At 38.8% G+C, this 27,815-nt stretch overlaps 3 protein-coding genes across 3 annotated transcripts in view; all 3 read left to right on the top strand.

The window, feature by feature from the left end:
* The window catches only part of LOC132991125 (uncharacterized), a 30,539-nt gene extending 8,663 nt beyond the window's left edge, over positions 1–21,876 (top strand). The window contains exons 2-6 of the mRNA XM_061059757.1: positions 19,678–19,823; positions 21,175–21,239; positions 21,385–21,546; positions 21,628–21,732; positions 21,827–21,876. Coding sequence (XP_060915740.1) covers positions 19,678–19,823; positions 21,175–21,239; positions 21,385–21,546; positions 21,628–21,732; positions 21,827–21,861 — 513 coding nt within the window. The 3' untranslated portion in view covers positions 21,862–21,876. The remainder of the gene's footprint in view (positions 1–19,677; positions 19,824–21,174; positions 21,240–21,384; positions 21,547–21,627; positions 21,733–21,826) is intronic.
* Positions 1,658–7,658, top strand: LOC132991118 (uncharacterized). Its single transcript, XM_061059744.1, has 8 exons — positions 1,658–1,860; positions 2,106–2,185; positions 4,874–4,970; positions 5,826–5,971; positions 6,420–6,484; positions 7,111–7,272; positions 7,359–7,463; positions 7,558–7,658. The coding sequence occupies exons 2-8, from the start codon at positions 2,139–2,141 to the stop codon at positions 7,584–7,586; spliced, it is 651 nt and encodes a 216-aa protein (XP_060915727.1). The 5' UTR covers positions 1,658–1,860; positions 2,106–2,138; the 3' UTR covers positions 7,587–7,658.
* A 2,047-nt stretch (positions 21,877–23,923) lies between the features above and the next one.
* Positions 23,924–27,489, top strand: LOC132991120 (uncharacterized). The gene is made up of 7 exons (XM_061059748.1): positions 23,924–23,979; positions 25,344–25,437; positions 25,821–25,966; positions 26,411–26,475; positions 26,942–27,103; positions 27,190–27,294; positions 27,389–27,489. Exons 1-7 carry the CDS (start codon positions 23,933–23,935, stop codon positions 27,415–27,417), a joined length of 648 nt encoding a protein of 215 aa, XP_060915731.1. The 5' UTR covers positions 23,924–23,932; the 3' UTR covers positions 27,418–27,489.
* Positions 27,490–27,815: the final 326 nt, after the last annotated feature.

The following is a 27,815-nucleotide window of genomic DNA, read 5'->3' as shown; positions in this document are numbered from 1 at the left end:
CCATGCTATAAAATACAATGTTGGGATAAATGTACGCTACATTGAAAAAAGATCTCAGCACTTACTGTACGTTACTCAACATATCACTATTTATACATTTTTAAACACTGTTTGTTTGATTTCAACCCATATCAAATGATTTACTACAATCGATAACATGGAAATGAGACTTGAAAGAAGGTCTTTGGCGCTTGGACTCTACGGGGTAGTTGATGTGTTTGGAGAATGTAAAATATGAGCGTCAAGAGAATAAATCCCCCCATGGAGTCTAGACACTCGTGGTGGTGAAGACGGACGGTGATGGGGAGTTAGAGGGGCGTTAAAGACGCATAAGTCATGGCTGAATGCGTCATTTTGTGGGCTAGGAATCGATAGCATGTTGGATGTTACAGCTCCAAAGACAAAGGTGAGGCTATAGGTCAGTTTGTTTTGGCTGGATTCAGTCAGTCCTGGGAAGAACTGTATTCTTAGTGTATTTGTGCATCGTGGGCAACACGGGACAAGTCAACATATCTGTAAATGTTTGATGCACAAGTCAAAGTGTCCTTTGAAGTCCTTCAAACACATCGTACCCTTGGATCTCCTTTTCATTCACAGTGACCTGATGTTAGCTTGCTAGACTGTTTAGCATCTTTGCCATTTAGCTAACACAAGTAGCTAGCATGGATTAAAGCCTTGAACATCAAATCGTAAGCTTTCCTCGTAAAGGTTAACCAAATGTGTTTTAACATGTCTTATCTTTACAAATACAAATCACATACTTGTTAATATTCTAAAATATGACACAAACTGCTTCTTTCTTTAAATGAGAGCTGGCAGCAGGTAAGACGTGGGACTTCAATAACCACTGGTATCCATATTCAAGCCATTGTAGACTGTCCTTTGATGAACTGTATATTCTGAGTGTTTGTGCATCATGGGCAAACGCAGACAAATCAACAAACCTGTAAATGTTTGATGCAAAAACAAATCATGTGTCGTGGAGACATCCTCCAAACACATGACAACCTGAAATCTCCTTTTAACCTGCAGAGAGAAGGTTAAAGTGAAGTATTACTTACCCAACTGTGGGAAAAAACACAAACAAAACCACTGAATTTGTAGGCTAATTTTGTGTTGCATTTGTTTCATCCTAGAGATTGTTCCCCAATCATAATTTCTGGTAAAAATCATTTTTAAAGAAAACATAAGAACCATGATAAATTAAGTTGTTGACAGCAAAACAGATTGTAACTAATTCGTCAACAAGGCCAAACGGTGACTAAATGTGTGATTTCAAAACTGTTTAACCTCTTTGCTATAAAGGTAACACAAGTAGCGAGTAATGATTGTAAGCCTTTACCATCAAACTGTTGTGATTTCTCATTGTACTTTAACTAAAGTAATGTTTGTAGATGTGTTTGCCTTTACAAAAGTAACCATAGACTGTTTTTATCTTCATGTCAAGGTGTACAACTCTTGGATGAAAACCTCTTTTGTTAAGCCCTAGCTGTGACTCCTCATTGTTGTGATATCACAAAGGTGGGAGGAGGGAAATATTGCTTTTCAACTTGTGGACTTAAAAGTAGAAGCTGTTGATGAAAAATCCTTCATGTCAAACCCCAGAAGACTTGGAACGATGCCATGAGCAGCTTAGATAAAGGCTCAGTGGCTCTGTGAGGCTCAGTCATTTAGCTTTCCCTGAACAAACCTTCATGTCTGGTGGTTGTTTCACCTTATATTCTGAAAAACATTCTCCATAGCATCATGAATCTTTGGTTCAGCAGTCTTTTTCTGTTGGTGAGGTTGTTTCTTAGCAGCTCGGCTCTGACAACTGAAGAATGCAAACCCCAGGTCAAACCCTTTTCAACTTTCTAACCGGTAAGCCCTCTTTTACTGCTCACCTGGGTTATTGGATTAGCTAATGTGATAGGGTTGACAAAGAATCTGATCAAAAACTTTGCTGAAAAGATTACAGTATTTACCTGTTATGTTACCCAGTACTACACCTGATTTTGCATGGTGGGTATCTACTTCTCTGCTTTTATGTTCATCTACCGATGTAAGGAAGGTGGAAAATCATTTCTGAATACTCTGATAATGCAATATATGATGCCTTGTTTCAGATAAACCATGAGCCGGTGGGTTGACTTCTGTCCATGGTTATGAGGCCCCATCATATGATTGTGGATGTGGGGATCAGGCTGTGAGTATACAACAGTGCCACATCATCAAACAATAATTCAAATAACAAAAGAAAAAAGAAAAAACACTCTAAAACACGTTAAACATCTGCTAAATGTAGTCAACTTTTATTATGAAATAAGGGATCCACATTCACTTAATTCCTTATCACTCCTTCCTGATCAACATCGGTGCAGATCTCTTTTATTAAAACACTGAAACACTTACTCTACATTACTCTAGAATCAACCGCAACAAACAGCAGCTGAGACACATCTATTTACCTTTTGCTAAACCTAACCATGGAGATTTTCATCCAAGTATGGCACGTATGATTCATTATCTTTTCATTAATGGGTGTTTGATGTAAAATAAACTCAAGCAGCCTTTAACTGTTAACCAGCCAGCTACGTTTGCTAGATGCTTGCTAGCAAAATAAACATTGAGTTGATAACTTCATGTATGCCTTCATACTAAAAGGCTGCCAACGTGTCCCAAGTACAAATTCAGAGAGAGATGAGAGAAGTATGAAATTTGAAATTATATTTTTAACTAAAACATTCAAACATTCACTCTTTGTTAAAAGAACACACTAATGACTGAGGTTAGATTATGGACAGACTCAAATGATATATAGATTTCTTTAAGTTTCTTTTTATTAGCTTGCAACACTTTGGTTAACTGTCTTTCAAGTTCTTCAACCTCCCAATGTCATGTAAGATCTTACATTTCTTCTCTTTTGTCCACAGACCAACATATGTTCCCTCCTCATTAACCCCTGTCTCTAAGTGTGGAAACACTGGAATATCCCAAAGTGAGTAACTCGATGTGATATGAAGTGTAAATTAATAATTAGAGAGTTTGTCTAGACAAAAAATACAACCAAGTCTTCATCTGTGAAACAGCTTATTGGAACCCCTAAAATCCTCTGCTTCTTGGCTATTTCAAGAGCCCATATTTGAACAAAATCGTCATAGGGTTTTCATCTGATTGTCCCCCAATTGTTTCTGCATGTATTTGATACCTTGAAGATTAAAAGTTGTTAATAGTTTGAGTTTTCTTCTTCTGTGTCAGGGGGTCAAAGTTTGATGCTATTTTGACTTTTTACCAAAAAAAGAAAACTGTTACAATGCTCATATGTATTAGTCAATTATCTCACCATTTCAGAGGTGTGATTGAAATTGCCGGCCTGAACACAATAATTTTTTTTATTCATCTTATAGTCATAGCGCCACTTATTGACATCAGGAAGTTACTTCTCAGGAGTTATAATGTTATTTTTACTACAACGTTGACAATATCTACATCAAAATTGGTTTAGAACATCCCAAGACCTTCGGCATACAACCATGTAAAGCTCAAAGGCTGTGGTCATAGCGACCCATTGTTCACCAAGAAACAGGATTTTTTTTTTTTGAGAGGGTTTTTGGCCCAGTGGTAGAGTCAGATTGGTTTGGTATGATGTTGGCGAGTGGGCGTGGCTAGATGGCTCATGGGTGACGCCTACATCACATTCAGAATGACCAATCAAAGTAAGCATATGCATCATGATTAGAGTTGGACCCATAACCAAATCAAACAGGATGTCAGCAACTTTGGTTTGATTTTCAAAATAATACCTTTTTTTTTTTTAGCAATTTACAGGTTCTACATTTTAACACACTTCTTCCAGGGACTTCATCTTATCCTACCAAGTTTTGGTTAGCTTAGTGAAGACAACTTGAAGATTGTAAGTTATTAAAAAGCTTGAGTTGACTTCAGGAGGCATAGCCCTGTAAGAAAAAGTTATGTTTTTTTTCAAATTTGTGATAAGACATAGTAAAAAATCATATTCACGCTAATCTATATTACTATGAAGTATGAGTACATACATCCTGAAACTGACTTTTTAATGCTCATTTTGTATTCAGTTAATCTGATATTGGCATTTAAAAATACATGATTGTCTTGCAATTTATCGATGATTGTAGCAGCACGGGTTGGCAGTGTTTAGCTTTAGAAAACTGTGAAAAAAATTAATGTTGGCTGGGTCAGGTTAAACTAGAAAAACAACCAGGCTATATGCCTAACTGCCCTTAGCATAGGCTAGCACTGATATTGTTACAATTATTGTTGTGACAAGCATGTCTCTAAATAACAGAGTGTAAACCAGAATTTCCCTCAGGGATTAATAAAGTGTATCAAAAGAATACCAGAGCATTTAGAATGATGACTTGGATTCAGAATTTGTGGGTGAGTAATCAATGGCATGATGAAGATCACAAAATCAAAGGTGAAGGTGAGTCAATGTTTGTTTTAGTGGAATTGAGGCAGTCATGTAATGAACTGAATACTCAGTGTATTTGTGTATCCTGAGCAGCAATCTGTAAATATTTGTTGCACAAAGAGTTCTCAGAAAAGCAAACACAGCACACCCTGGATTCTCCTTTTCTCTCAAAGTGAGACACAGGTGAAGTGAACTGTCACCTACCCCCCCCCCCCCCCCCCCCCCCCCCCCCAAATAAATAAAAGAAAATCAACAGATTACCCCTTTGTGTACATTGAAAATCCTAGACCACTTGGAACTGTGCCTTGAGCAGCTTCTATAAAAGCTGGATGATGGCTCTGTGAGGGCCAGTTATTCAGCTTGGAGAAAAGCTTCCTACCTTGTGTTTTCATTGAGCGATACTCTGAAGCTAACCATCTGTATCATCATGAATCTGTGGTTCAGCAGTCTTTTCCTGGTGGTTGGGTTTTTCATGAGCAGCTCAGCTCAGTCAGTTGAAGAATGCAGGCCTCTGGTCACACCTCTTCCTACTTTTGAACCGGTAAGACTCCTCTGCTTCTTAATGGGTTTTTAGGTGAGCATTAGTATTAACGATTTAAGTAGTACACATATCTTTGAATCTCGTTTCAGTTTCTTCCTCCCTTTCTTTAGGATAAGGATCAGCAACAACTTAACACTTAAAGACAAATTCTCTGCAAATTCTTAAAAGCAAAGGTTAACAACCTTCCGCTTAAGTCACTCAGTTAAAAATATGGTTACTTATTTCCAATGTGACTTCCTCAGCATAATGTTGATTCATGGGATGTCAAAATTGGGACCTTTTGAAGTGCTCAGGGATATTTCCTTCACTCAATGTTTTATGAATAAAAACACATATTTGAGAAATATTCATATTATAAATGTTAAGAATCTGGAGCTTCTGAAACAAAGGAGCAGAAGAAGCACAGGACTCTGATCGGGTTGCCATACTGACAAAGCGTTTCTGGAGGAGCAGAATTCTATGACTCAATCTTATTGGTATATTCTTGTTCTCCTCTGATTCCAGTCTTTAACTTGAACTTTAAGTTGTACTTGAAGCTTTTAGTCACTTTCACAGCCTTTTAAGACAGTTCTCCCAGATAGATTTGTTATCATAAATTCGGTACTGTGCCTGTACCCTACATTTCTAAACCTAAATAATCAAAATCAAACTTTAGTATACTGAATATGAGCTTCTGCACCTGGTGGAAAAAGATTAAAATCATGAAAGAGGAACAATATGATCAAAGACTTTTGGTACCCAGTGCTACACCTTTATTCAATTGGTGCCAATAAACACTTAGATTGTCTGTTCAGCTCTGCTTAATTTTAATAAAGATATTTATTTCTACTTTACTGACTTCTTGTTTATCTGCAGAGTTATGGAAAGTGGATCTTCATCATGGGTTGGATTGATAGTGAACCATTTAAAGTATTGTTCAGATCAGCAAAGAGCCAGTGGATTGATTTCCGTCAGACACCGGGATACCCCAAGGAACTTGTTGAGGATATTGGGATCAGGCAGTGAGTATAAGCAGTGCAACGTTTATATACTGTGACCAGTGCCGGTGCATAAGCTGTATGCACGAGACCGCTACGATCTCTGTGCACGTAATTTAACTGCTGCTTTATGTTTCCTGTTCTCCATTATGTTCTCCTCTACTTTTAGTATTGTCTTTTTACATGTTCTTTTGTAATATTAAGTAACAAAGAGTAAGGTCTCTTAACCAGCTATTTGTGTGTCTTGAGATAACACTTGTTATGAATTGGTGCTATCCTGCAGAATTTCAGCAGCTCAAATGTGAAAACGTCTTATTTTACATCAATCTCTTGTAGTGTTAGTTTATAGAATGAACCACCTTTGTTACACTATTGTGTGGATGTTCCAGTCCTAAACAAGGTTTTTCCAACTTGTTCTTCAACCTCCAAAATAAATGTCTGAACTTCCCTTTTATCCTTTATTTTTTCACAGTCCTACATATTGCAAGTATGGATCATCCCCTGTAACTCTTCATATGAACACTGCAGTAACTGACAGTAAGTCACCTGATTAGATATGATACTTTAGCTTGTCAGTGTTCGTTCTGTGCGTCAATGAATCCGGCTTTGTCCAAAAAAAAGTACAACTGATTTATAAATGAAACAGCTTATTGTGACCAGTATTTACTTTATAGTTAAGTGACCAACTCCTATTGTCATAGTCATTATCTTAGGTAACAGAAAGAAGCTATTATGTAAGGGACTTAATTGCCAAAACCAACCCATACCCCATCCTTTCTTCCAAATTCCTAACAAAAGTGGGACCACTTCACAACATCGAACACAACTTCGGCCTGTTTGTTTGGAAAATGTGTAGGTATGAGGACTTGTTGCCTTTCATATAGTTTAGGAAAACTCTCCCAGAGGTCATAAAAGTGGGTTGGAACAAAGATATTCAGTACCCAGTAACCTGATTCATCATATATACTGTCCTGTTGCCTTTAGATACCTATAGGTTTCAGTGTACATCAGACATTGTATGAATCAGCAATGGATAATAGACACTACAATGAATTTTAAACTCTGACTATTGTCGACCTTCATTTTAGTCTCGGAGCCAACTCAACAGTGGATGCCTCAGATAATGGTGCTGTAATTATGTTTTTTATTTAACTTCTTTTCAGAGACAAACTTCAGCTGCACATATCACTCTCTTCCAACCTGTGAGGGATGTCTGCTGTATACCGTCCACAGCAGAAACAACAACAATTTACTTCCAATTATGAACATCGTCAACCCCACAACCATTCATGAGGTCAAAGGCTATCGAGCTTTTTACCTGATGGGTAGGAAAACCAAAAGAGCAAATACCTCCTTCTATATCCAAAACATTTTTCATATTCATTTTATTTTCATTTTGTTATGTTTCCAGCTAAAGAAAACCACGTCAAGCACTATGACATGATGCGTACCATGAAGCAAGCCAAGTGTCTTGGTTTCACAGGAGAACCAGACTTCATCTATGACCCAGAGAATAGTGAGTAACCTTCAAACGTGTCCAATTAAATAATGAAATTGAGATCTGTGATTTCAGACATAACTAAATTATTTGATTGTCTTTCTCTTTACAGCGTTGTGTGATAAAGGAAAAGAAAAATGAAGACAATAGAAGCCCATCTTCAGCTGAACTAAACTGAAATGTTGGAAGTAAAGAAAGTGTCTTAAAACATTACATTTGTGGATTGTGTTTTGTTTAATCTCATGAATACAGAATGGGTGGGGATGAAGGGGTATCAGTATGGATGCTGTTTAAGGTTAAAAGGACAGGTGCATGCAGGTTTGGTACCAGCCACAAGAAGTTAGTTATTGTGCAGCAGAAACACAGTTAATAGAGCTCTTCAAAAATACAAGGCAGGGTTGTCACAGTCGGGTGGGGTAGGGGTCTGATTTGTTCATGATTGATTAATTGTGAGATTGTATTTTATTTACTACTTTATTTACTTTAATTTGTGTACATGACACAAGTGTTTCTTTAAATTATTTTGGGTTTAATTGAAAATCAATTAAATCAATCAATCTGGTCAGATCTAGTTTAGTTTATTAGTTTTAATCAGGGACAGATTACGGTTTATGGACAGCTTGCCTGAACAACGTACCCCCCCCCCCCCCCCCCCCCCCCCCACCCTCTTGCTCCCTATCCCTCTTCCTGCATTTTATCCCATCTCTCCCCCTATCCCTTTCCAAGCCCGGCGCAGTCTAGACCTGTGAAGGCTGTTTCGTCATGAGCCGGGGATCCAGCCGAAGATTTCTGCCTTTTAATAAGACAGTTTTTTCTTACCACTGTAACTTTTGCTGCTTTGCTAAAGTACTCATGATGGATAGGCCGGGTCTTTGTAATATAGCAATAAGTATTGATTGATTGATTGATTGATTGATTGATTACAAAAAAACATTAGTCTCAGAAGAGAAGAGATGCCTTGTACTAGATTTAGCTAACTAGCCAATTTCCATCTGTTGTCCCTGGGCAGAAGATGGCAAGAGCAAAATACAAATCAACCAGTCATGCATGCACACACACACACACACACACACACACACACACACACACACACACACACACACACTCTCATAAAAAAATTCATAAGAGTAAAGAAAGACAGAGAACAACATACAGATATTAAAACATTATGTTAGAGTTTCCCTGAGATGTGAAAGGTTGTGGAGATGACACATTAATGCTGACAAGACTGGTTACTTAAAATGGTTAAAAATACATTTTTTGATTTCACGGGTGAATGTGCAGAAGTTTGAGCAAAGATTATTCCATTATTTAATGGCTTTAATAGAAAATAAAGATTATGCTAAAGTGGAGCCACGTTTGGGAATACTGCAATCTCCATTTGAGGCAGACCATGAAGCTCTGCTTATGTGCTCAGAGAGAAGTTTCACAAAGCTCTTCAATGATGAGGGCGCAGCATCATGGATTATTTTATACACTAAGTGGACATCGGAATACAAAATTAATTTGTCAAAGCTTAGAATTTTATATTTATCAAGTATATCACATTGATGATACTGTTGTGGTTTCCTGTCCAGAATTTTAAGGGCTTGTTCATGTAGTGACCTTATGGGTTTTAAGACAGTCCTGTTTTCTTGAGACCAACATGATATAAATAAATGAAAGTAAGAAAAAATGAGAGCATTCAAATACATTTGAGACACTCCCACTGTTAGTGAGTTCCTAATATCTCTAAAGTTTGCTATGTTATATTTTACTTTATGGCACATCTAGTAGGTGGTAACCTCATCACTGTGTTCCTCCTCCAGTGTTATTTCAACACGTTGGTAACAAACAGAATAGTTTAGAACACCTAGAGATAACAGACAGAATTTTGCTTACACGTGGCATCATTGTTTTATTGCCACTATCAAAGCATGCAAAGTTTTTTTCTTCATTTGTCCTTTTGTATACAACTTCTGACTTTTTCTTAGGGTAAATAATTAGTTATTATCTGTCTATTTAGATACTAATGTGACTTTTTGAATTAACTCCAATTGGTCATTGAAGTTGTTTTTAAGAAGCATTTTTCAAGATCCGAGATACATCAGACTCTTAAATGCCCTGCCAGCCAAAGCTGAACAGTTTATATTGACTGGTGCCCCAACTGTTAATACGAGGAAAGTTATGGTCAACTCTATAACTAAACATAGATAAACGCTACATTTAATAGTGCCCCATGTTAATAGAAAACATCCATATACCTTCATATGTATTAAATTGACAAACAATAGCTTGTATAAAATACAAACTTATAAAGCATTATTAAATTCCAAACATTGTGATAACAGCCCAACCAACTTTTGATTGTTTTGTGCTTAGTTTCATATAGTATATTGACTGGTGCCCGTGTGAGGCTCAATTATATTGTTTCAGCTGTTAATTGATAGACTTTCACAAACTTTGTCTTAAAATAAAAAAACAATAGCTTAAACACAATAATAAAATCCCAAACATAGTGATAACAGCTTACCCATCTTTATTTCAGTTAGGCTTTTTATTCAACTATGTGTTTCTATCTATATTTATACTGTGAACATTTATTGGTTTCAATACGGCACTGTGCTTTAAATTCAGAGAGGCTATGTAGTTTATTTGCGACTAGTATATGAGCTTATGCAACCTAATGCTTTGGTAAGTGTTGCCCTATGCTGTTGAATCCGCTAAGTTTAAATGTGCCACTGCATGAAGTGTAGTGTCCCTACTATCAAGCACTCGGACCTGGGACATGCCAAGAAGCAGGCGAGGTGTCTCGTGTAGCATGTGGGCTAATTTTTTTTTAATTGTGCATTTAAGTCAAATTTAAATTAGGAAGAAATAAGGTAGGTCTCTAGGAGCTCAGATGTGAATACCAACAAAATCCAAACACAGGTAAATTTAAATAATAATTATTGTATTTCACATAAAAATACTTCCAATATAACAAAACAATAAGTTCAAACAACCAACATAAATATCCTCTTAATCAAAAAAACTCTTCTTGGGTCCATCAAAAAAACAAAAACAAAGGTCAATGTCTTTCGATCCGTGTTCGAATGACTTTTTAGATCCTACCAACTTGTAGCAGGGTAGATCTCATAGGTTTTAGCTCGCCATCTCCACGGTGTAAGGTTCATACACAAAAAACCTGACCTATATAAAAAAAAGGTCATGAACAGTGATTTAATTCATTGTGCATTCATTGAAATACAATTCTACAATTCACTTAGCAGACTCTTTTATCCAAAGCGACGTACATCAGAGAGTAAGAACAACACAAACAAGGATCTAGAAAAAAGGGAACAATGTGAGTAAGAGCAAACGATCAGCTTTGAGTCTGATTGGACACACAGGTGCTGACAGGAAGTGACCAGAGGCAAAGCACAACATTGAGGGCAGTTCTTGAGAGCTCTAATCAGTATAGAAACCATCTTATAAGTCGTCGTTATCAAACAGAAACCATCGTCATTACCATCATCATCATCAATAATATGGAGACCATCATCATTAAGTTAGTAGGTATTCATGAAAGAGCTGGGTCTTTAGCTTTTTCTTAAAGGTGCAGAGCGACTCTGCAGATCCAATGGAGTTTGGAAGTTCATTCTAGTCAGAGACTTAGGACCCTGTAGTGAAGGTTGGATCAGACACCTTTCATTGGCAGAGTGTAGTGGGCGGGAGGGAGTGTAGACCTGGATCAGAGAGTTAAAGTAAGGAGGAGACGTTTGTGTCTGTTTTGTAAGCGAGCAGCAGAGTTTTAAATGTGATGCGAGCAGTAACTGGGAGCCAGTGTAAGGAGATGAACAGCGGAGTGACATGTGCTCTTTTAGGAAGGTTGAAGACCAGTCGTGCTGCTGCATTTTGTATCATTTGCAGAGGTTTGATAGTGCATGTAGGAAGACCTGCCAGTAAAGAGTTGCAATAATCGATGCGTGATATCACAAGAGCCTGTACCAGGAGCTGTGTAGCGTGTTCTGACAGGTAAGGTCTGATCTTCCTGATGTTGTTCAGGGCAAATCGACATGATCGGGCAATCGAGGCTACTTGAACCTTAAAAGTTAGCTGGTCATCAATCATGACACCCAGGTTCCTGCAGACTTTGTGGGCATGAGTTTGGTTGTTCCAAGCTGGATATTGATCTGTGGTTGCATAGAGGGACTGGCTGGGATGACAAGGAGCTCAGTCTTTGAAAGATTGAGTTGAAGGTGGCGTTCATTCATCCATTTAGAGATATCAGCAAGGCATGATGAGATTCTTGCAGAGACTGTAACATCGTCTGGTGGGAATGACAGGAAGAGCTGGGTATCGTCAGCATAGCAGTGATATGAGAAGCCATGAGATTGAACCAAGTGAGCTTGTGTATATGGAGAAGAGAAGGGGACCAAGCACTGACCCTTGAGGTACCCCTGTGGATAAGCTGTGCGCTTTGGACACTTCTCCCTTCCACAACACTCTAAAGGATCGCCCAGAGAGGTAGAACCAGCAGAGGGCAGATCCTGAGATGTTCAGAGAGCGTGGATAGGAGGATTTGATGGTTGACTGTGTCAAAGGCAGCAGACAGGTCTAGCAGTAATAGAACTGAGGACTGACCCGCAGCTCTGGCAGCTCATAGCGATTCTGTTACTGACAGTAGTGCAGTCTCAGTAGAGTGGCCCCGCTTAAAGCCTGACTGATTTGGGTCAAACAGATCGTTTCTGGACAGGAACTCAGAGACTTGCTTAAAGACTGTGCACTCAAGTATTTTTGACAGAAAGGGCAGAAGAGAAACCGGTCTGTAGTTTTCAACCTGGGCTGGGTTTAGTGTGGGTTTTTTGAGCAGAGGGGTGACCCGAGCTTGCTTGAATGCGGTGGGGAACACACCCGTTGACAGAGAGGAGTTGATGATATGCATAAGTGCAGCATTAAGCGGAGAGGAAATGGTCTGCAGGAGGCTTGATGGTATTGGGTCCAGAGGACAGGTGGTGGGCCGAGAGTCTAGCACAAGCTTAGAGACCTCGTCCTCAGTCAGAGAGGAGAATGAGTCGAGTGAGGCACTTCTGGTTGGTGCCTTTGGGCTGAGTTGGTCAGGCTCAGAAAACTGGTTACTGATGGTTGCAACCTTTTCAGTAAAATACGAGGCAAACATGTCTGGTGTGAACAGATCGGAGGGTGGAGGAGGAGGTGGTTGAAGCAGTGAGTTAAAAGCAGAAAACATTTTTCTTGTATCTGTGGCATTGCATATCTTGTTCTGATAATATGTTGTCTTGGCCGTTTTCAGGCTGGAGGAAAATGAGACAAGTCTTTGCTTATAGTCATTGAGGTCAGCGGACTGTTTGGATTTTTGCCATTTTCTCTCTGCTGACCTCAGCCCTGCTCTTTGCTCTCTTATGACTTCCGTGAGCCATGGGCTAGGGTGGGTTTTGCGAGCGGGTTTGGACACCAGAGGGCAGAGCTTGTTCAGAGATGAGGCTAGTGTGGAGCAGAGTGTGTCTGTAGCCTCGTCTGTAGAGAGTGCGGTAAAGACCTTTTGGGCAGGCATGGCAGCCATTACCTCGTTAGACAGCTGAGCTGGCTTGAGCGATCGCATGTTTTGGTGGTATGACACCATTTGTGGGTGTGTCTGAGGGAGTTCCGGCAAGGAGATTGTGAAAAGTGGTCTGATAGATGCAGAGGGGTGACAGTCAGGTTTGCTGTCGAGCAGTTCCATGTCAGCATTAAATCAAGAGTGTTGCCAGCTTTGTGGGTAGGAGGAGTTGGGACCTGCATGAGGTCAAATGAGGATAGGAGAGCAAGGAAGTCTGTTGCCTGGGCTTTATCAGTGTGTATATTCATGTCTCCCATTACAATCAGTGGTGTTCCATCATCAGGGATTTCTGAGAGTAGCATGTCCAGTTCCACAACAAAATCATTCAGATTACACCCTGGTGAGCGGTAAATGATAGCAATGTACATTTTAATAGGAGCAGTAAGATTGTGATATTCAAATGAGGAGTTGCTGCTCAGTGGGAGGAGTTTATTGAATTTCATTATATTCATTATCGGATCTCATTGAAAAACCCATTACTTAAAACTTCACACAACATAAATATACCTACCTATTTCTACAAAACGGGATTAACCATGGGATTACCTTTTGAAATCCTGCGGTGTAATCAAATAAAAAGAAATACATGCCAAGTTTTTCAATGACAAGGCCCCGTACATGGCTATGGCTTAAATTAGGGGTTTTCCCAAGGGGATTCGGCATAAAAATTTCTCCTGCGATTCCCACAGGAGAAAACAACCAACGACATTTATCACTCATCTAACATTATACACAATATACAACTCACCGCTGTTTAAATCATACACTCATAGACAATTCTGTCTCTGCAACATGCGATGAGATGAGATGAGGTGAGGGGAAGTGACCTCGTGAACCGGATGTTTATGATAAGTGGGATGAGCTCTGATTGGTTGATAGATTTTAGCGGAGTTCAGGCGAGATTATGGAATGTTAAGAAAAATAAAATAGGGCAATAAATAAATACAAAATAAAATGAAAACCAATTAATCATAAGTTATGGAGGTTCACTGAGGTCACTCCCCTCTCAAAGAAAAAACAATAGAGGGCTAATATCAAATTCAATTTAATTAACCTGGGTTACACTCGGTTTCACAGGATAACCACACTTTATCTACGACCCCAAGCATAGTGCGTAACTTTCAAATCTGTCTGATTAAATCATGAAATGGAGACTTGTGATATCAGACAAAACTGATTTATTTTTCTCTGTTTCCCTTTGCAGTCCTCTGTCACAAATTTTTTTAAGCTGAAGTAATTAACTTTCAAGTAACTTTTAAGTATTTTAAAATCATTGTGGAAATAAAGAAACAAAAAATGACTTAAAACACGATAGGTGTGGACATGATTTATTTATCTGATATATACACAGGGTTGGGATTGAAAGGTATGAGGGAGAGATACTGTTTGAGGTTAAAATATAAAGATGCACACAGGTGTGGTAATAGAAAGAAGTTACAAAGCAATGCATCACATGCAGACCTTTTAACCTTGAAGCTGTTTTCAGTTTGTCTATGTATACGTTCCCTGTCAAATAAACCATATAAAACAATTAAATTAAATTAAATTAAAAATATCTTGGAAGGGTTTAATAATCAGTTACGATCGACTTTGACTCACTATTTAATTAGTTTTGTAAATAAATCCTCGGGTGCTGGAAAGGAGGCTCCAACCAATTGTCTAACATTGGATACAGGAGGAACAATGCAAATTCTGTCCTGGCTGAGGGACAGTGGACCAGTTCTTCACCCTAGCAGGGCTTCTTAGAGGGCATGGGAGTTTGCTCATCAAGTCTACTTTTGTTTTGTGGACATGGTTGGCTTATGACCATGTCCCTTGGGGGGGGGTCGGATTTACTGCAGGAATATAGGGTTATCAGGGCTGATGCTGAGAGCCATTCATTCCCTGAATGACCAAAGTGGGAGCTGTGTCCGCATCCTCGGCACAAAGTCAGAAACATTCTTGGTGTGCGTTTGCCTTCGCCAGGGTTGCCCCTTTTCACCTATCTTTTTGTGAATTTCATGGACAGGATCTCAAGCTGAGTGGGGTGAGGAATATTTCCAGTTTGGGGGCCTCAATTCAATTAGCCACTCTGGTGGACATTGTGTAGGGAGACTTGTTATTAATGACGTTGCAAGCCTAATGTCGTTTTCACATGTGAAGTTTGGTGGACTCCAGTGAAGTTGCAACATTATTACATTTTTCATTTGTGTACTGTAGCCACCCACCTCTAGTTTGGCTGTAGCTCCAGTCAGAGGCTGCTGCCATCCGACCCAATGCTGCAACATGACCCCAAGTAAACAGCAGTTTTGCACCATTAAAAGTCTGATTTGGAAAAGTATGTTTATCCCAGAACAGCAATTCAGTTTGCAGCCTACCAATTAAATTAATACAAATCTTGGTAAAGTGTTGCACACTATGGACTCAGTTATGAAATAGTAAAGATTTCTCTATTAAAAAAAGAAAAATCACCTGCCTTTGATGTAAACCAAAGGCCTGCACTGCAGTAGAGTGCATGGTTTTCTTTGAATCCTGCTTGTGGTTTATTTGTACTCTGCCACCCTCTAGTGTTGCTTTGAACTCAATGAATGTAAAGCTGGGGGTTTCCATCAATCAAATATTATGGTATAGCACCTTCTTCCAGGTTAGTAGTTAATAGATGACTGACAAGCCATTCATAAGTCAAAATAAGTGCAGAAGACAATATCAAATGTTATAAAAAATAGATGAATACAATATTAAAAAAACATTGCTATGCTGATGATACTCAGTATATCAAGGTAACATTAACAAATTCTCAATTTTACTTCACTGTCTTGTGATCCTAGTGTTTTGTCACCAGTATCAATGATTTGAGATCATTTGGTCAATAACTGCTCCAGCATCAACATTTTTCACAAGCTTCATGCATGCACACGTGCCACAGTTGAAAAGCAGTTGACAGATTAACTGCTGTCACTCCCTTAAATGCTCATTACACTCAGACACGGATTACAGCGTAGCTTTTCTCTCATGAAAAACTATATTTTGGTAAAATGGTTTAAAAAATGACTGAATCCCCTTAAAAGCCGAGCTAAAAATCAACATTTAAAGAAAAACAACTCACCGGAAGAGTAATGTGGGTGAAAATCTTTGGCTGGTACGAAAAAGAAGCGGAAAATCTAAAGAATTACATTTTTAAAAATGGTTTCTTATCAAAATCATTTGTGACAAGGACTCCATTTTAAGTTTACAAACATCAACTCGCAGTAATTTGTCCGGTAAAAAAGTGAGTGAAAGGAACTATTAGCACGCTTTAGTGAAAAATATTAAGGTTCTTCTTCATACGAAAAAAAAATGTAAGTCCTGATCATTTAAATGTTAAAGGAGACATATGAAAAATCCACTTTGACAGTGTTTTTGAACATATATTTGGGTAACCTGAGTGTCAACCTGTTCCATCTTTTTACACTTTGAACGACTGAATGAAATACTCTTTTAGAGAATAAACCGATTGTCTATAATTATCATTTTGTATTTAGTAATGTTGTCTGTGCTTTAATAAAGATACAGACTATGAGAAAGCTCTGAACTGATTTGACTTTCTTTTTATAATCAAATTTAAAACTCTGCTGCTCGCGTACAAAACAGCGACAGAAATGACTCCTCCTTACCTAAAGTCTCTCATCCAGGTCTACACTCCCTCCAGCCCACTACACTCTGCCAATGAAAGGCATCTGATCCAACCTTCACAACAGGGCCCTATATCTCTAACTAGACTCTTCTCCTCTGTCGCCCCCCAGTTGTGGAATGAACTTCCACACCCAATTTGATCTGCAGAGTCCCTTTGCACCTTTAAGAAAAAGTTAAAGACCCATGAACACCTAGGCACTTAAAGACATTGATAATGACAATGACTATGATGACGACTTGGTGGTTTTGATGCTGATCAGAACTCTCAGGAACAGCTGTTGATGTTGTGCTTTGCCTCTGGTAACTTCCTGTCAGCCTAGGCTTCCCTAGGCTAATGACTTCTCACAGAGCTAATTGGAGTCAGGAGTCAGCCAACCTGCAGTCCAATCAATGAGACGAGATTGGAGGTGTTGGTTAAAGCTGCCCTGCCCTATAAAAAACACACTTCAGTTTTGAGTGTCAGCTCTTGCACAAATCTCTGGCACATGCTAACATCTCTGTTGACGAATCTACGATACATAAAACACTGAACAAGAATGGAGTTCATGGTGAGGACACCACGGAGAAAGCCACTGCTGTCCAAGAAAAACATTGCTGCACGCTTGATGTTTGCAGAAAAGGACCAGGATGTTCCACAGCACTATTGGCAAAACATCCTGTGGACAGATGAAACCAAAGGTGAGTTCTTTGGACGGAACACACAAACATTATGTGTGGAGAAAAAAAGGCACAGCACACCAACATCAAAACCTCATCCCAACTGTGACGTATGGTGGAGGGGGCATCATGGTTTGGGGCTGCTTTGCTGCATCAGGGCCTGGACAGATTGCTATCATCGACGGAAAAATTAATTCCCAAGTTTATCAAGACATTTTGCAGGAAAACTTAAGGCCATCCGTCCACCAGTTTCTATTTTTTCCACCATGTTTTAAAGGCACAGTATGTAGAAACCGCAACCAGGGGGCTCTCAATCAATCCAGACTTGAATAGCGCTTTTCTAGTCTTTTGACTACTCAAAGCGCTGCTCAACCGCATGTCACACCAACACATTCACACACTGATGGTAGAGGCTGCTGTGTAAAGTGACCATTAGAAGTAACTAATCCATTCATACACATTCACGCCACTGAGAGCAACTCTGTGTTAAGTGTCTTACCCAAGGACACATCGGACATGTTGCTTCAGAAGCTGGGGCTATAACCCCCGATCTTCTGGTTGAGAGACGACCGACTCCACCATCTGAGCCACAGCCGTAACATCTGGTGTTTCCACGGCATACACATGCCGTGATGCAAGACATGTCCCTTTACAACTATACAATGAAGGACTTCTCTGTCAAAAATATATAACAGGTTTAGTCCATTTTTAATAAATTTAGATATTTTAATGTAGACATTGTAATGAAATTCAACATTTTCTACGTTTGAAGCTGTTTTGTCATCTTTAAATAGAATAACTCAGTTGTAATGACTTGCTCACATGTCAGGATCGATAAGAAAAAACTAGATTCATGTCTTTTTTCACAGACAAATATCTTAAAGTTCAGACCCACCTGAAGTCAGAGTGTGGCTAAATATTCAACAGCTTTAAATAGGAAGACTCAAAAAGTGAATAAAATAAAACACATGTTGATTAGGGTAAAAGAGAGAAATGGAAATGCAATCAAGTGTTCAGGCCACTTTAAGAGTGTATAAAGTGGATGAAGCAGGTCCATCCTCGGTGTGGGAATATGATCCTGAATCCAGGATGTGTGGGTTTACGAAACGATAACCAAAGAACAGTGTCAATCTGATCACTTTAAGAGTGTATAAAGTGGTCAGTTTACACAAATAATAAATATTTCATGTTGTTTTCTCATCACAGAGGTATGGTTATTTACAAGGTCATATTGTGGGGCCCATTGTGATAATTTTACATGCGGCCCACAATTACAAGCAGTGCCACAAGGAATATTTCTATATGTATTCTCAGTGAATTTGTGCGTTGTTGGCAGCTAAGGGCAAGTCAAACAAATGTGTAAATGTTTGATGCAAAAGCTGAACAGTGTCGTAAGTAAATCCACAAACACAGGACCGCCTGGAATCTCCTCTTAAACTGCAGTGAGACAAGGTTGGAGACAAATATTGTTCGCCCAACTCCGGGGAAAAATCTCAGGGGAAAAAACTACAATCAATTCCTATAATGTGAAGAGTCGAAAAATCCAGGACACTTGGAACTCTGCCATGAGCAGCTTCTATAAAGGCTGAGTGGCTCTGTGAGGCTCCGTCATTCAGCTTTGTCAGAGAAAAGCTCCCTGCTTGGTGTTTTCTTCCAGTTTGACCCTGAAGCTAACCATCTGTAGCATCATGAATATGTGGTTCAGCAGTCTTTTCCTGGTGGCTGGGTTGTTCCTGAGTTGCTCGGCTCAAACAGTTGAAGAATGCAGACCTTTGATCACACCTCTTCCCACATTCGAACCGGTAAGTCTCCAGTGCTTCTTACCTGGGGTTTTAGGTAACATTTATTATTATTTTTTAACAGTACACAGCGGACTCTGTTTATTGTCACATGGAACAGAACAATAGCCAATCAGAAGCAAGTTGATTAGAACAGGAAGCAAAACGAACATAGCCATAGCAAAACAGCAGCAAACCATAAACATAAAGTTAGGTGGTTGTCAGAAATATGGGACCAATGTGTTGATTTGTGGAAACAACACGATTGATTATACAACATGTCCCGTAAAACATACCTCAATCAAACGGGGGTTGGACAGAAAAAAACGGTTTTGAGTGGAGACTCTGGTTGTTGGTGAATGAATCAGTTAGTGTGTGGTGTGCTGGGTCAGTCATCTTCTTGCTCTCCACACACTATAAGAACAAAACAGTTAAATTTGTCATGATTTGTTGTCATGAGTGGGCTCTCACAAATTTGTTTAAGATTTGAAAAAATGTTTTAGTTTGTGCCAGGCTGCAAAACTTAGAGATTTTTGTGTCATACTCATTGACCTTTCTTTGTCTGCAGAGTTATGGAAGGTGGATCTTCATCATGGGCTGGATTACTGGTGATCCACATAGAGTCTTGTTCAAGACAACCCAAAGCCAGTGGATTGATTTCATTAAGACATCACCAAATGACAAGGAATTTGTTCAGGATATCGGGATCAGGCAGTGAATATCAGCAGTGCACCATCAGATGTAAATTATCTTTATTTGTATTGCCCCTTTCATACTATAATAATGCAGCACAAAGTGCTTTAGATTTAAAAAATCAATAAGCAACAATATGACGCCACCTTCAACAACCCCTCCCCCACAACCCATGCACAAGGTCATTAAGATCTCGATTAAAACTGGTACTCACAATAATAACACAATAATAAAATGGAAGAGTGGAGAACAGAAGATTGTTCAATAAAAAATACAAAAATAAATAAAACACTGAAAGCTAATCTATAAAAATATGAGATAAAAAAAAGCCAATTCAGAACCTACAATCAATGAAACAGACTAAGATATAAAATGTTTTAACAAATCAAACTACTTCAGATCAAATACAGTTCAGTTTAAAGTTGGACAAAAAACATAGGTCTTGAGTTTGCTTTGAAATAAAGATATCTACATCGTTATACATCATTTAATAATTAAAATAAGAACAAGTTAGAAGAAAAAATTCAACTCAAACACGTTAAACAAAAACAGGTGGTCACCATTTTTAATTAATTATTTCCAAATCATTCCATCCAGATCAACTGCTATCCTTCTCAAATACTAAATACTCTTTATCAATCAACGCAGCAACAACAGCCAAGATGCATCAATTGACCTTTTTCAAGGCTAAGGGAGTTACAACCACCATGAATATTTCTATCCAAGTAGCTTCAAATTCATATAAATATTTAAAACAATAGGTCCAATAAGATCAGCTGCCTTTCAGATCAAGTCTTTGAATAAACAATGGGACCTTGAGCCCAAGCAAAGGTAAACACCAAGAACCTTGTGTTCATCCACAGTCCCATTAAGTTTTTCCCCTGGGTATTTCAAACAAATGATGGCTTTACCGCTTTCCTGCTACAAAAATGAGGCTTAAGCTAACAGGTCACAGGTTCAACAACACTGCAATATATTAAGAAACTATCTAACAATCCAACTATGCCATGCATGGTCCTCAAGTGTCATTATATTCAACATATTTCATAGATTATGGATTAAGGAAACAGAAACAGAGTCAATAATGTTACATCAGGCTCTTGTGGTGTTTGTTCATAGTAAGCACAACCTTTGTCACACTGTCATTTGACTGGTTCCTGAACAAGGTTTTCCCCCCATGTTGTTCTTGGGGCGGCTGTGTCTAAGTTGGTAGAGTCTGATGGGTGTGAATGTGTTGGTGTGACCTGCTGTGGAAAAGCACTTTAAGTAGTCAGAGGAATAGAAAAGTGCTTTACAAACTCAAGTCCATTTACCATTTAACCTCCTAATGACATATCTAAACTTCTTCTTGGTTCGTTTTTTTTTTTCTCAGCCCTACATACTGCAAGTACGGATCACACCCTATAACAATTCATTCCAACACTGCATTAACTGACAGTAAGTCACCTGTTCTGATGTGATACTGGAGTCAGTGTATCCCAGTTCCAACAATAAAATGGCTTATTGCGACCCATAGTACCTTGCTGTTATGGGAACCTCAAGAATGACTAGCTAAACAATGTTTGATTCTGTTTTTCATTAGAGTCCAACTTCACATGCACGTACCATTCCCTGCCAACCTGTGAGGAATGTCTGCTCTACTTCGTGGACAGCAGAACCAACAATCAATTAATTCACATTATGAACATCACTGAGCCAAAGAACATTGCAGAGGTCGAAAGCTATCAAGCTTTATACCTGATGGGTAAGAAGAACAAGAGACACAATAATTCCTTTGATATATGAAACATCTCTTCATTTTAATTCTATTTAATTTCTTGTCCAGCCAAAGAGTCCACTGTCAAGCACTCAGACCTGGAACATGCCAAGAAGCAGGCGAGGTGTCTTGGTTTCACAGGAGAACCAGACTTCATCTACAACCCTGAGAATTGTGCGTGACCTTCATAACTGTCTGATTAAATAAGGAAATTGATTTGTGTGATTTTGGACCAATATTTATTTTTTCTCTCTCTTTCTCTTTGCAGCTCTCTGCAATAAAGACGATGACGATGACGATTGAAGGCATCTTAGGATGAAGTCATAACAAACATCCGGGACAAATAATGCAAGCTTCAAATTGTGGAAGTAAAAAAAGAAAAAGAAAATGTAAAATTAGTGGACTGTGTCTTTTTTTCAAACTAATATCGTGTTGGTCTGAATAATATGTTTTGTTTTTGTCAAGACATATTTGCAAAAAGAGGAATGGTATGATATTTGGGGTTTAGATTAAATGTTAATACACATTCAGATTTCACCACTTACCTGTATAGTGAATGTACTCATGGCTGAGGCCAGCTGTCACTCACAATGGTTGTCCACAGAGTGATCCCAGGAAATCCTGAGATCCCAGGTTGAAAAATCCTGTGTAGAAAAGAAAGTCTTTATTGTAAAAAATGTATCATCTATTTCCTGAGCTCTCCTTCCAATCGTGTCCTGTCAGATACCCTCAAAAACATCACAAAGGAACACAATTGTCGGCCTGTTTGCGTGAATCCGCCTTCTCTCACATGAAAATTACCTTGTGGCCTTCCTACACCTTGAATCCAACTCCTTATGCCCTGAGTATGAGAATCTTGCCGCCTCCTCCCGGTGCCAGAGGCGTGTTTGTGTGTGGTTGCAATGCTCTAACTGGACGGGTAGATTTTGGAAGACTGGCAACTTTAAAGAGCCCATATTCTGCCCTTTTTGGAGTTCATATATTTAATCTATGTACCTACTAAAGTATGTTCACAATAGATAAAGTGTCTGTTTTCATGTACTGCCGCTCCATGCACCGGCTTGCTTCTGACTCTCTCTCTAAGGCTCTGAAGTGCCCACGTTCAGAGTCCTCACGTGGGCCAAGTCTGCTCTGATTGGTCTGCCGATCCTCTCTGTCGTTATTGGTCAGTTACTAAGCACGGTTCTCGGAAATGTCCCGCCCCTTTTACCATATTGGGAATGCAGCCACTGGCTCCGTCCGAGGGGAGGATAAACATTAGCACCTTAGCACTACTGTGCTACGGCATATCGTGGGCGTGCTACAGAAGTTTAATGGGCGTGCAACATGAGCTGCTAGGCTTGCCACAACGAGCCAATGGGCTTAGATCAGTGATCTCACACTGACAATGACGTCGGACTGACAAATTTTTATCGAGGGGGGCTAGAACCGAGCGTTACATGCTGCTAATGCTACAGCTAACAGGAGGACATAAGAGAAGCCGCGTTTCCGCGGACTTTGAATTTTTGCACATAGATGTGCCTAAACATGCACAGGACACTATGAAAACACACTAAAGAGCATATAAAACCAGAAAAATTAGAATATGGGACCTTTAAAAGAAAGTCTTGGTTCAAAGAGGATTGGGCCCCCTTGTATTAGACTGTCCTGTAATGAACTGTTTACTCAGTATATTTGTTTGTTGTAGGCAGCCAAGGACAGGTCAACAATTCTGTTAAAGTCTGTTGTACAAATAACGAAGTGACCTTTGGAAATTCTACAAACATTGCTTACTTAACTCTGGGAGATACATGTAATAGGAATAAGTATGAGTACTCAGGTACTCGAGTAAACCGCAACCGCTTCAGCTCAATTCAACATCCATGCAGCAGGTGCAGCGAGCAGGATTACAACAACAACTGCTTTATGGCATCTACGGTAACTCTTTAGGGACACATTACTCCAAAGCCCACAGCGGGCGCAAAGAGCCAGATTACAGCAACAACCACTGCTTTATGGAATTGGTGCTACGGCCTCAAACTTACAATCACCACGAGTCTTAAAATTTGTCTGTTGGACAGACAGCAGGTGTAGGGTGTTGGATCTTAGTGAACAGGTTGGTGAATACATATGAATAAGCTCTGATAGGTATTCTGGGGCCTAACCCGGAAAGGCTCTAAAAGTGAGGTTCAGAATTTTAAGCTTAATCCTATATGCCACAGGGAGCTAGTGCATCGATTTCAGAGTGATGTGAAGTGGTAGGTATCTACTCCTCTGCTTTTATGTTCATCTACCGATGTAAGGAAGGTGGAAAATCATTTCTGAATACTCTGATAATGCAATATATGATGCCTTGTTTCAGATAAACCATGAGCCGGTGGGTTGACTTCTGTCCATGGTTATGAGGCCCCATCATATGATTGTGGATGTGGGGATCAGGCTGTGAGTATACAACAGTGCCACATCATCAAACAATAATTAAAATAAGAAAAGAAAAAAGAAAAAACACTCTAAAACACGTTAAACATCTGCTAAATGTAGTCAACTTTTATTATGAAATAAGGGATCCACATTCACTTAATTCCTAGTCACTTCACCTTGATTAACTGCTAAGCCTAACCATGGAGATTTTCAAGTATGGCACGCATGATTCATATCTTTTCATTAATGGGTGTTTGATGTAAAATAAACACAAGCAGCCTTTAACTGTTAACCAACCAGCTATTTTTGCTAGATGCTTGCTAGCAAAAAAACATGGAGTCGAAACCTTCATGTATTCCTTCCTACTAAAATGCTGCCAGTACATTGTACATGTGACCAACAGGCCACAAGTACAAAGTGTTATCAGTGTGATAAGAGAAATGTAAAATTTGTATATATATTTTAAATAACATAAAGCTTTCGTTGAGTTTCTATTTTTGTCATGTTCTTCATCTTACATTTCTTACATTTTGTCCACAGACCTATATATGTCCCCTCCTCATCAACCCCTGTCTCTATGGAGTTAGATCAGTCTCAATGTTCACGAATGTATTTCAAGGCACACACAAATATATTTAATTCTATATAAATGTAAAACTAATCCACAAATAAAAAAATAAGATTCACGAATGTATTTCATTGCACACACAAATATATGATATACATATGTATTTAAAAAACACATTTGTATCTTGTTACATTTATATACAAACTGTTCAGTCTGCATTTACAAACTGTTTGTCATTTGTGAACCTCACTGCATTTGTGTGTGAGACTTTTGAGACTCCCCTGCTGTGGTTAGATTCACAAATGCATTTTTTTTTCAGCAAGGAAATGTCTGTAGCCAATCAGATGTCTACTTCCTATTCAGTCAATCACAGTAGCGTGGATTGAAGGGTATGTTTTAATGTGATCACTTTAGCGTTACATCTGTGCATACAGCATAATGGAGATCACAAAATAGGAGGTGAATTGAGGCAGTCATGTAATGAACTGAATACTCAGTGTATTTGTGTATCCTGAGCAGCAATCTGTAAATAATTGTTGCACAAAGAGTTCTCAGAAAAGCAAACACAGCACACACAGCACACACACACACACCCCCCCCCCAAATAAATAAAAGAAAATCAACAGATTACCCCTTTGTGTACATTGAAAATCCTAGACCACTTGGAACTGTGCCTTGAGCAGCTTCTATAAAAGCTGGATGATGGCTCTGTGAGGGCCAGTTATTCAGCTTGGAGAAAAGCTTCCTACCTTGTGTTTTCATTGAGCGATACTCTGAAGCTAACCATCTGTATCATCATGAATCTGTGGTTCAGCAGTCTTTTCCTGGTGGTTGGGTTTTTCATGAGCAGCTCAGCTCAGTCAGTTGAAGAATGCAGGCCTCTGGTCACACCTCTTCCTACTTTCGAACCGGTGAGCATTAGTATTAACGATTTAAGTAGTACACAGATCTTTAAATCAAAGATCTTTAAATCTTGTTTCAGTTTCTTCCTCCCTTTCTTTAGGATAAGGATCAGCAACAACTTAACACTTAAAGACAGATTCACTGCAAATTCTTGAAAGCAAAGGTTAACAACCTTCCGCTTACGTCACTTAAAAATATGGTTACTTATTTCCAATGTGACTTCCTCAGCATAATGTTGATTGATATGAACAATATGATCAAAGACTTTTGGTACCCAGTGCTACACCTTTATTCAATTGGTGCCAATAAACACTTAGATTGTCTGTTCAGCTTTGCTTACTTTTAATAAAGATATTTATTTCTACTTTACTGACTTCTTGTTTATCTGCAGAGTTATGGAAAGTGGATCTTCATCATGGGTTGGATTGATAGTGAACCATTTAAAGTATTGTTCAGATCAGCAAAGAGCCTGTGGGTTCATTTCCGTGAGACACCGGGACAACCCAAGGAACTTGTTGAGGATGTTGGGATCAGGCAGTGAGTATAAGCAGTGCAACGTTTATATACTGTGACCAGTGCCGGTGCATAAGCTGTATGCACGAGACCGCTACGATCTCTGTGCACGTAATTTAACTGCTGCTTTATGTTTCCTGTTCTCCATTATGTTCTCCTCTACTTTTAGTATTGTCTTTTTACATGTTCTTTTGTAATATTAAGTAATAAAGAGTAAGGTCTCTTAACCAGCTATTTGTGTGTCTTGAGATAACACTTGTTATGAATTGGTGCTATCCTGCAGAATTTCAGCAGCTCAAATGTGAAAACGTCTTATTTTACATCAATCTCTTGTAGTGTTAGTTTATAGAATGAACCACCTTTGTTACACTATTGTGTGAATGTTCCAGTCCTAAACAAGGTTTTTCCAACTTGTTCTTCAACCTCCAAAAGACATGAACTTCCCTTTTATTCTTTATTTTTTCACAGTCCTACATATTGCAAGTATGGATCATCCCCTGTAACTCTTCATATGAACACTGCAGTAACTGACAGTAAGTCACCTGATTAGATATGATACTTTAGCTTGTCAGTGTTCGTTCTGTGCGTCAATGAATCCAGCTTTGTCCAAAAAAAAGTACAACTGATTAATAAGTGAAACAGCTGATTTTGACCAGTATTTACTTTATAGTTGAGTGACCAACTCCTATTGTCATAGTCATTATCTTAGGTAACAGAAAGAAGCTATTATGTAAGGGACTTAATTGCCAAAACCAACCCATACCCCATCCTTTCTTCCAAATTCCTAACAAAAGTTAGACCATTTCACAACATCGAACACAACTTCGGCCTGTTTGTTTGGAAAATGTATAGGTATGAGGACTTGTTGCCTTTCATATAATACTGTGAATTTTAAACTCTGACTATTATCGACCTTCATTTTAGTCTCGGAGCCAACTCAACAGTGGATGCCTCAGATAATGGTGCTGTAATTATGTTTTTTATTTAACTTCTTTTCAGAGACAAACTTCAGCTGCACATATCACTCTCTTCCAACCTGTGAGGGATGTCTGCTGTATACCGTCCACAGCAGAAACAACAATAATTTACTTCCAATTATGAACATCACCAACCCCACAACAATTCATGAGGTCAAAGGCTATCGAGCTTTTTACCTGATGGGTAGGAAAACCAAAAGAGCAAATACCTCCTTCTATATCCAAAACATTTTTCATATTCATTTTATTTTCATTTTGTTATGTTTCCAGCTAGAGAAAACCACGTCAAGCATTATGAACTGGTACGTACCATGAAGCAAGCCAAGTGTCTTGGTTTCACAGGAGAACCAGACTTCATCTATGACCCAGAGAATAGTGAGTAACCTTCAAACGTGTCCAATTAAGTAATGAAATTGAGATCTGTGATTTCAGACATAACTAAATTATTTTATTGTCTTTCTCTTTACAGCGTTGTGTATTAAAGGAAAAGAAAAATGAAGACAATAGAAGCCCATCTTAAGCTGAACTAAACTGAAATGTTGGAAGTAAATAAATAGTCTTAAAACATTACATTTGTGGATTGTTTAATCTCATGAATACAGAATGGGTGGGGATGAAGGGGTATCAGTATAGATGCTGTTTAAGGTTAAAAGGACAGGTGCATGCAGGTTTGGTACCAGCCACAAGAAGTTAGTTATTGTGCAGCAGAAACACAGTTAATAGAGCTCTTAAAAAATACAAGGCAGGGTTGTCACAGTCGGGTGGGGTGGGAGTCTGATTCATGATTGATTAATTGTGAGATTGTATTTTATTTTTATTTATTTTATAAGTGTCATGCTCACAAAGTGTGCCTTAAATTTGTGTGCGTGAGACAAAGTCTTTGTTTTTATTATTTT

The sequence above is a fragment of the Labrus mixtus genome, chromosome 16 (genome assembly GCF_963584025.1).
Source record: "Labrus mixtus chromosome 16, fLabMix1.1, whole genome shotgun sequence".
In the NCBI taxonomy this organism is placed as follows: Eukaryota; Metazoa; Chordata; class Actinopteri; order Labriformes; family Labridae; genus Labrus; species Labrus mixtus.
The sequence above is the reverse complement of the archived record's forward strand: the minus strand, read 5'-3'. Positions and strand labels throughout refer to the sequence as shown.